The 10,236-nt window shown below is 35.9% G+C and overlaps 1 protein-coding gene across 1 annotated transcript; it reads right to left on the bottom strand.

Annotated features, from left to right (window-relative positions):
• Positions 1-736: 736 nt before the first annotated feature.
• Positions 737-5,231, bottom strand: LOC145055632 (type I inositol polyphosphate 5-phosphatase 4-like). Its single transcript, XM_079003998.1, has 14 exons — positions 4,798-5,231; positions 4,625-4,709; positions 3,955-4,026; positions 3,762-3,849; positions 3,579-3,683; positions 2,862-3,486; positions 2,589-2,782; positions 2,391-2,499; positions 2,152-2,300; positions 1,837-2,061; positions 1,678-1,755; positions 1,514-1,586; positions 1,371-1,427; positions 737-1,242 (listed from the first exon to the last, which is right to left on the bottom strand). The coding sequence occupies exons 1-10, from the start codon at positions 4,825-4,827 to the stop codon at positions 1,839-1,841; spliced, it is 1,680 nt and encodes a 559-aa protein (XP_078860124.1). The 5' UTR covers positions 4,828-5,231; the 3' UTR covers positions 737-1,242; positions 1,371-1,427; positions 1,514-1,586; positions 1,678-1,755; positions 1,837-1,838.
• Between the last annotated feature and the right edge of the window lie 5,005 nt (positions 5,232-10,236).

Here is a 10,236-nt window from a genome sequence, read left to right as displayed (position 1 = left end):
AAAAAAAGAGTCCCACATGATCTTTCCTCTAATTCATTAAGATTTGATTAATAACCAATATATTAAATTGTAAATAAAAAAAAATTGAACCAAATATACAGTAAAAGAATCCTATACAGTATAATTCAAATTTTCAACTTCTAACTTCTTGATTGTTACTTGTTAGCATAACGGGATAAATATACAATTAATGTTTTTAATATAATTTAAAACTGTAAATATATCTGTTTATTTAGCTAAGGCATTATTAACTTCATTAAATGATATGCCAGGTACAATATTAATGAGCATATAGTTTATTATTATTATTATTATTATTATTATTATTATTATTATTATTATTATTATTATTATTATTTTACTATAAATTATATAATCGTTTGTATAAAAAAAATTGGGCATGTAAAAGTAAATTAAAATCAATGATATCAGTTAATTAAAAAAAATGATGGGTATTGGGGATTTCTTGAAAAACATCATCACAATTAACTTTTATGTAATAAGCAAACTTCAGTTTGTATGTTTATACTTCTAAAAAGAAACAAGAAATTCCACTTGGCTTACTAGTTAAGTATTATTATTTGTATTATTCTTCGTATTATTATTAGTAGTATTATAATAACAATACCAGAACAACAATAGCTTGTACATTTTCCAATAACAAGTTAATAACTGAGCATTAAATAAACCTTGAGTGTTTCCTACCCATTTGACCTGCCTTTTCAAGAGTTTGACAAGCCAAAAAGAAATTCCAAAATCTATAATAAAATTATTTAATCGTTTGTACATTATGCAAGATCACTTGTACATTACATAAACCTTTGAATGTTTCCTACTGTTCAAGATTTTGAAAGCAAAAAAGAAAATCCCAAACATCTGAAAAGATAAAATATGTACACTCACAGACCCAACACTGACATAGCAAATGCAAAGTGGAAGGTGGTGGAATGAATTTTACTTTTTTTAACAGAATTTACAAATCAAAGGAAAATGAAGTATCAGTGACAATCAATAGTCTTTAACTTTTTCTTTTTCAGTAAAAATTCCACCTTTGCAGTATAAAACCATTAACCCCTCAAAGCAAGCAACAAAAGCTTCAAATCCCATTTCTGCCCTTCAAATTAAGAGCAATGTACAACTTCTAATGCACAATGTACAAGTCTTCAATGCACGGCTCTGGATTTGGGTGTCTCGAAAGAATGAACACTCATGTCCGGCTACTTTTGGTGCCTTGATCCCATTCTGCAGTAGCAATGAGGAATTTTCATAATAAAGGTGAGTCCCACAAATCACAATCATCATGAAACATGTTTAACAAGTGTAAATCATTAAACATGTCGAACAAGCGTTAGATCATTAGCAATGAGTACCTGATCAGTAAACAGCTAAAAGAACCTTCTGGATTTTCATCCATTCGTACACGAACTCTGTTCAATCAAGAAACAAAAAAAGTATCAGATCACGAAATTAAGTTTTATTTATTTAGAATTTTTACACAAATTGAAGGAGCGACCTTTTCTGAAGCATAAAAGAACATGGAGGCTTCATCAAATTCCCATATTCTTCTTCATTGAGAATCTTCAAACCTGAAGCAAATGCACGAAATGAGAATAAGACACCTTTACAATAATTATTGGAAAAAAAAAACAGAGCATTAATCTTTCTGCAATGGCAAACCTGAAAATTCCGGCTCGAATCCCAAAATCAGAACTTGTGTTCTTCGATTTGTTAAAGGAATGCAAAATGTGTGATTTCCTGAAGAGAAAATGAAGAATCTTAGATACCAATCCAATTTAAGTTATGATACTTCTAGGAAAAAAACAGAGGAGATCTTACATTTAGTAAAAGTTAAGATCACCGTATCTACGGGAATAAGGTAAAAGTTCTTCAACCTCAATCCGTGAAGAACCATTTGTGGTTTTCTTGATTCGGCTACGGTTTATAGATTCAACTTCTGCTAAAAAAATGCTATAAACAGGTCTATGATCTGAAAATCTTGATTCCCCTCTAACATACGACATTTGATGGAGTCCTCTTCCATACCATAAAATTCTATCACACCTTCACAAGAAAAAAAATTCAATCCAATTTAGTTTTTAGTAAAGATCCCAAATGGGATTCTGGTCAATTCAAGTTTTGGGTAGGATTTACCATGCGGGAGTTCTTCGTTTTTCTTTAGGGTGCATATCATCCCCCGCATATCGATCTGAATTATTTGAATATTTATAAGTTGGAGGGAAATATATTTTCCCTTCATTCCATCCCTGAAACGCACGTCCCCTTCTTTGTTCTATCCGAAGCTATATATAATCATACAAAGAAAATCGATCATTTTTCAGTCTTTTGGGCATAATTTTGAATTCTGAATATGACTAAGTTTCGAGACTTGCCTGGTCATTTTCCAACAAAGCCCTCCAGTTCCGCATCTCAACCAGCGCCTTTGCAGCTCGGTAAGAAAGGGCAATCCGGTAATTTAAGTCGCCAAGCCATATAATTCGACTGCGGCATCAGCGTTCATACAAATTCAATCTTTTAGCATATAGTTAAGCATATGAAAACTAAATTTAATGGAAATAACTTTGGCTTACTCATGATCAAGGATTGTTTGTGGAGAATTCTCATCTCCCTTTCGTTGAACTCTTGGAAACCGAGTTTTCTTGAGAATTTCAATAACATCTGAGTTTCTTCTAAGCTCATCGCCTTCTTTTTGTCCGGAGGTTAAGTGAGTACATATGAAGCAAAAACTTGTTTCGTGCAATGACATGCTAATGGAAATCGAACCCTGAAATCAATTTTATATAACAATAAATCAATATTTCCATAAACAGAACACAAATTTGAAGGAAAGAGAAAGCTTGTACCTTGTTTCCTAGGTACCCCATTAATCCTCTACCAACACACGATACTTTCATGTTACGAACATCATCCCTAAGATCACTTTTTACCCATACAGTAAGATAAATCCCGACCATTTGCTTACTTGCAACCAAACAATACCTCGAGTTTCCTATCAATTTATCTTTCTCTTCCATTGAGAAAGATCCACTATATGGAATTTGTGAGTAATGTGTGTCATTAGGCGAATCATCCGGCCCATTATCTTCATCAGAAGATCCACCACCCCATCTGAAATACGGTTCATAATCACCAGGTCGGTTCCCAAACATGGCCCGATCACAAACACTATATCTCCGCTCGAACTGCGGGGGCGGAATCGACATTTCACTCTCGGTCATCCTCATGCTACGGCTTAATGATTGGAAAGAACGGCGTTGGAAGAAAGACGAGGCTTTTTGCCTTGATCCTTCAAAATCGGAATCTAATTCCACCACCGGGTCCGGAATCGGAGACGGGGTATGGAATCCACCGCTTGTTCCTGGAAGACTGTTGAGTGTTTTTCGAATCAGTGCTAGCCATTTTTTAGCTGGACCGTTGTCTTCTGTGCCTAATACGTTTCCGGCGTTTAGAGGAACGACTTCTTGAAACCTGATTCCCGAACAAGATCGGAATGGAATTAGGCATTATGGTAAACATGATTAGCGGAAAGAAAAGTTTGATTGTGTCGAAATAACACTCACCCAAGAACATAAATGTCAGCAGGAGGTGATGTGTGTAACCAATCTTCAAGATTTAAACCACTCGGTGGTGATTTTCCAGCGACGTTCCATGTTGCTACAAAGATCCTATTAACAATTTTCAAAAGAAATAAGAACATATAAACATGAAAGTAAGATCGAAGATGACAATCCACGAGAACAAACCTATAATTATCGACGTCTCTCACTAGAGTAGCATCAAGTTCGATCTTGCTTCGACTACGACGATTGGTGTTCTTTTTACTTGATTTCTCTGTCGAATCAAGAAATAATTGGGACCTTTAGCAAATTTTTCATTCTAATTTGTGTAATAATCATGTTAAATTAAATGGGTTTATAAAATATTCATAAATTGCACCTGTTCTTTTGTTTTTCTTGATCGTACATGCTTCTCTTTCGTTGAAATTGTTCCTCCATTCTTCATCTCCACCTGCAAATTTACCCCATCAAGAAAGTTGTTTTAAGATGTAGTAATTGCTACTGTAACTGTAAATTGCATCAAATTCAACATATATTAATCACAATACAACAAAAAGGAGACCTATAGCAGCTATGGTGGCTCCTAGTATTTTAATGACTATAAAATCATAAATTATTGAAGTATTTTTTTGCCACTTCAAATAAGTGTTTAAAAACATTACTATATAAAATCATTCATTAATTGATTTTTTTTAACTTGCTTATCATTGTACTAAGTTCATAAATAAATATTATTCACCCTCAACAAGATTATTACCTATAAAATCATAAATAAAAACTAATAATCAAAATTTGTAAATGTCGAGTCAGATGAGAACTATTTGAAGACCATAAAAGGAAGAAGAAAACAAAGAACCGATCTTGAACTGTAATGAGAAAAAGTAGATAAAAGAGATTGAGATTCCAAATGAATTATGTACAGAAACATACAGTCATTGATACAGAAATAAAGCAAAAAACAGCAAGTCAATTAGTGTTCCCCAATATAAATATATATAAAAAAATCAAATAAAAATAATATATAATCATGAATAAAATCACAAAATCACCTCCAGAAATAAAATCATCGGCATGGAAATCTTCTGCTTTGCTCTTAACACTGAACCATCTCTTGAGTGTTTTAGGCCAAGAAACCTTCAATTCATCGCCATTAACGTCAACGTCTCAATACATACATACAGACAAAAAAATAAAATACCAATCATTGTCAAAAGAATCAAACCTTAGTCTTCTTGCAGTTTTCATCTACCATTGTTCCAAAACTTCATACATATATAGATACCCAACAAACTATTTACAGAAAAATCACTTTAGATTCAGAGCAATGGAGTGCAAAAATTGAATCTGTTTACTAGAAACAAATTGGGGGTTTAATGTATTACAAATGAAACAAAACAAGAGGGGATGAAAGATTGTGTTTTTATGAAAACCCACAAGAGAAAAAAGAAAGTAGAGAGAAGGGTTGAATCTCAAGATATAAAGAGGAGAAGAAAGTGGCAGTTTCTTGGCATTTTGGTTTCAATATTTGCAAACAAAGAGTCAAATCAAAGAGAAACCCCTGTTGAGTTTGTTTTCTGTAGGACTCTATGTTTTCTCTCACTTACACCTATTTGTTGTGTACGCAAGAAACAGAGAGAAGTAATAAAGAAAACAAATGGGAAAATTCAGGAAAATGTGGAATTTGAAGAGAGAGAGAGAGAGAGAGAGGAAGACAGGGGGGGGGGGGGGGGGGGGGGGGGGGGGGGGTCTTCTCTGATAAAAACCTGGTTCTGGGTACATCAAAGTATCGAAATTAAAGAGAATAAAGAACAGGGGAGGTGGTTCCCCACTCTCTCTCCTAATTCCTCAACAATCGAGGCCCTTTACCCCAAATCATAGGACGACATTGTTTCGTGAGAATTGAGAAAGAAGACTATTAATGAGAAGGAGATTATGGAGATCTCATCATTTAATTGAGTAATTGAGTAAAACTAGCATCGATATAACTAACTGTTAATAATTATTTTGTTAACAATTATATGTTTTTCTCTAAAATTATTTGACAAAAGTTATAACGGTAGGCAGATTTTGTCATTCTTTGAACTTTTGACCATTTTTGGTCAAACCCCTTAGTGAACTGAATCTTGGGTTTTACATTTTGCTTCAAGATTAGTTTTTCTTGTTTGGTGTGTTTGGATCTTGCTTCGAATGTGTTTATGGGGAATATTTGTGCATAACAAAAGATTGTTCATGTAGATTTCATTGGGGATCGAGCATTACATGCCTTTTTAGATTCAATTAGCATGAAAAATAATATAGTTTTATTTTGGGGTTTGGAAGATTTTGTAGGGTTTTTAGCTTTGTAGGTGAGAAGAATAATAGTTTACAATATCCGTAAAGCCTCCCTTTTGTATGCAAACAATCCAACAATATGTTCTTTTACCAATTTCTAGGCCAAGAAATTTGTTTTAAGAGAAGTAAAACTAGCATATGGTCCCAACCCCACTTCACTATCACTTCATTTTAATTATTGAAATAATACAATCTTCTATAAGAGTCATAATAACTCCATTAACTAACCAATAAAATAGTAAATATGTCTACAATGCTAAAAAATAATTTGTTATCACACTTTACGTTCTTAGCTTTAAACAAATTTGACCTATGACCCATGAACCATTTGATCTCTTTGGGTCTTGGGTGTTAGTATATGTATCCATAAACAACATTCAACCTTTGAGGCATTAAATATGTGATTCTCATTGGTTTAACGCTCTAGTCCGTAACTCTGTATGATTGATTATGACATTCAACTTTCATATCTCTAAATCAAATGAACACATGATCCATGCATTTATGCAACCTTTTAATAGTTAGAACTTAGAACCATGGTTTGCATAACTAGATACCAAGTTACAACATTCAACCTTTCTACCATTAAATCGGATCGACCAATGAGCATGTAGTCTTATAGGGTTTCGACTTTCGAGCCATGGTCTATAAAACTAGTTTTAATATCGTTATTCTACCTTAGCTTAGGTGAGAACAAAGTGAAATCTTGGACTAATCTAAGTTCTAACACATGGTTTTGGGGAAATTCTAATATTCTAAAATCACATGGTCCATGTGGGAGACTGTGTTTGGTCCTTAAACCAAGGGACTAGGATGAAAAAAAAAATATTAGATTTGAACCCAAGGCTAGTGTCTTAAATAATAATTAAATACAAGGGGCTGAACTATATTAAATTAACACAAATAGCCCTCCAAAACTTTTGCAAGTAGATTGGAACAAACACACCTCTATGTAGCCCACTACCACCCTACCCCCTCCCCCTATTGAACCTTCGTCCAGCATAACAAACCAGTTGGTCTCTACTTACGTTGTCTAAGACATGTCCCAATAAACAAAAGTTGCAATGTTACATATTAAAATATTCTTTCTTTTATAAGATATATTGTTCAATCTCAAAAGAATATTTAGTTGTGGTTGAGATGTAATTATATAAACAGTTTTCTAATGTTATTTGTTTTGTGAATTTGATTTGATTTTTCTGTTTTCAGTACTAAATTAATTTTGAAAAACATAGAAAGTTATCGCAAGAAAAATGATATATGATTTAAAGTGTAATATATTTATTTTGAAAACATAGGTCCAAACACACGTTACGTGATTTTAATATCATCTAGTAATTTTAATTTGAAAACATATATGATAATATGATTTAAAGTGTAATATATTTATTCCGATATACCATGAGAAAATTCTTGGACCAAGCGGATGCCTTTCATCGAGTAATTTTAATTTGTTATTCTAATTTTTATTATGCATTTTATGATGCAAAAAAACTAACTGTATATTTTTGAGTTTTGTTTACCTTATAAGGAGATCGAAGATAATACATGTTACGTGATTTTAATATCATCTATTTTGGAGTATTTGAAATTCATACAACTTTAACTAGGGTTCCGATCGTGATTAATTTGATTCAAGTTTGGTAATGCAAATTAAACATTTCTATAAGACAGGTTTGATCATGAACTCAACAAATAGTGGTGATCAAGGGGTTGCACCCACTTGCAAGGTCAAAAGGCAGCTCTCCTTTGGTAACCCAATCATATTATACTGAGAAAACTCTATATGAAATATACGGGGAAGGAGCTAAACGAGTAAACAAGGGTATTGAGATAACCCAACCACATTATATTGAAAAAACCTCTTGGTTAATTCAATTATGGAGAATGTTCACATGTTAGTACCCCCATGGACTCCTCGTAAAACTTTTGTCAATGCCTAGTATGGGTAAGGTTGAATTAGAATTAACATACCCTCCGACTATCAGTTTCTTGATGTATGTCATGACAAGCACCCGAGCCGGTATTGCTTATGATGTGGGAAAGTTAAACAGGTATACGAGTAATCAATGTACTCAACATTGTTAAACAATTCAAAGAGTATTAAAATATTTAAAAGGAACCATCCGGAATGTGGAATAGGAAACCTCCCAATCACATTTGAAAATCTAGGGTTGCGAAGATTTTATGCGTTGCGAGGCAAGCGGTAAACTAGAACCCAGATCGGAAAAGTGTTACTTTATGGGCTATCCTCAAAAATCTTTTGGATATCTTTTATACATGCTTCTGAGAAAAAAGTGTTGTTTCTCGAAGAGGCTTCTTCCTCGTGTATCAAGCCGTCTCCGGTATGATAATTCCTTGGTTTTTATTTTGAAGTTTTGCAAGAGGGACTCAGCGAGTTCATAGCCTGACTCGCCGAGTAGGGTCGGGATTTCGAGCACGTGTTAGCTGGCGACTCGGCGAGTCCATATTCTGGACTCGGCGAGTCTGTCCGTCTGGGAGAAACCCTAAATCCCCGGGTTGCCCACTATTTAAGCCACCTTATAGCCCCCAATCTCGCCTCCTTCACCCTCAAAAGCTGTGAGAAAACCCTAATTCGTTCTTGAGTGATTCTAAGTGATTTTGTATGCAATTGTGAAGGCTTGAAGAAGGAGAAGAAGAAAGGAGCAAGGAGAAAGATTTTAGAGCAGAGATTCAAGGGAAAGCAAGAGCTCTTTGAGGTATTCTTCTGATTCCCTTCCCTTTTATGCTTTAAAACCCTTTCTAGATCTTGTTAGTGCTTTTCTCAAGCCTTATGTTGATATGGAAGCTCTATTATGCCGAGATATTCTTAGATCTGTTCATTTAGGAGTTGTAGAGCCCAGATCTATTGCCTTTATGGAGCTATTTTGCATATTAACCCTAGATCTACCCCTTTTAGGCATCTTTTAGCCTTTATTCCCTTGTTCATGTGTTTGTACACGTAAAGTTGGAAACTTTACGTGGTAAATCAGCTTATTGGACTCAGATCTATCAATTGTATGTATTGGATTCGAGCAAAATCGAGTGTAGAATAGTTGCATGGCGGTGACTCGGCGAGTCGGAAGAACGACTCGGCGAGTCGAGTCGCGAGTCCCCGATTTTCTTCCTTTTGAGCGGTGTCGAGTGGGACCAGTGAGTAGTGGAGTGGACTCAGCGAGTTTGAGGGTAGACTCAGTAATGGGGGGACTCGGCGAGTTGTTCATACAACTCGGCGAGTCCAAGGCAATCTCCTTAAGCTCAAGAACAACTCGTCGAGTTGTTCATATGACTCGGCGAGTCGGATGAAGATTGTCTGAGTTCTTGGATCGGGAGAGTACTCGTCGAGTCGATGCCATACTCGACGAGTAACAGCGAGTAGAGTCGAGGAGTGAGAATAAGGACTCGGCGAGTTGGCGGCCCAACTCGGCGAGTCAGGTCAACTGTGGGTTGACTTTGACCGAGAGTTGACTTTGACTAAGGGTAAAAGAGTCATTTTACCCAGTGCAGTGTTTAGTATTTGATTAAGCGTGTTTATGGACTTGTAGCCGGGGAGATACCGGAGCAGCAGCAGTTAGCCCTCAGAGCTATTCACTCAGCAGCCAGTTCACGAGGTGAGTTTCCTTTCAGTAGGAACGGGTCTAAGGCCACAATGCCGGCCCGTTTAGCTAGCAGTAGTATCCAGATTTTGATCCGATGCAGTAGTTAGCATGTTTGATGCCTTCGTGGCTCAGACAGGATTATGTGTGTTCATGTTAAGTGATATGTTTATGCTATGATCAGTCAGCTTTGGACTTCGGTCCGATGTCAGCTTCGGACTTCGGTTCGATGTCAGCTTCGGACTTCGGTTCGATGTAGGGGACAAGGTCCCAGTCAGCTTTGGACTTCGGTCCGATGTCAGCTTCGAACTTCGGTTCGATGTAGGGGACAAGGTCCCAGTCAGCTTCGGACTTCTGTCTGATGTTAGCTTCGGACTTCGGTCCGATGAAGGGGACAAGGTCCCAGTCAGTCAGCTTCGGACTTCGGTCCGATGGAGGGGGCAAGGCCCCAGTATGTGCTTGATATGTTATTGTATGGTATGTGGTAATTTGGGGGAGCTCACTAAGCTTCGTGCTTACAGTTTCAGTTTTGGTTCCAGGTACTTCCGCTAGCAGAGGGAAGAGTTCGGGTTGATGGCATCGCACACACCACAGCTTCAACTTTTATCCTGGGAGTTGATTTAGTTCTTGGTTTTTATATGACATGGATATGATACAGTTTTCCGCACAGTGTTTTATTATTATTTTGAGATACATCACGTATGGATTTATGATATGACACTCAAATTATGGTT

Source organism: Lactuca serriola, chromosome 5 (assembly GCF_051521515.1).
Source record: "Lactuca serriola cultivar US96UC23 chromosome 5, Lser_US96UC23_V15, whole genome shotgun sequence".
NCBI lineage: Eukaryota > Viridiplantae > Streptophyta > Magnoliopsida > Asterales > Asteraceae > Lactuca > Lactuca serriola.
This window is presented reverse-complemented; position numbering and strand designations above follow the sequence as displayed.

Excerpts from the sequence above, each read along its gene's own strand:
- LOC145055632 (XM_079003998.1), bottom strand. The coding sequence starts at position 4,827 with ATGGTAGATGAAAACTGCAAGAAGACTAAG. Across the intron at positions 3,850-3,954 it reads CAAGAAAAACAAAAGAACAG|AGAAATCAAGTAAAAAGAAC; the intron begins GTGCAATTTATG and ends TTGATTCGACAG. Across the intron at positions 2,301-2,390 it reads CTTTGTTGGAAAATGACCAG|CTTCGGATAGAACAAAGAAG; the intron begins GCAAGTCTCGAA and ends GATTATATATAG.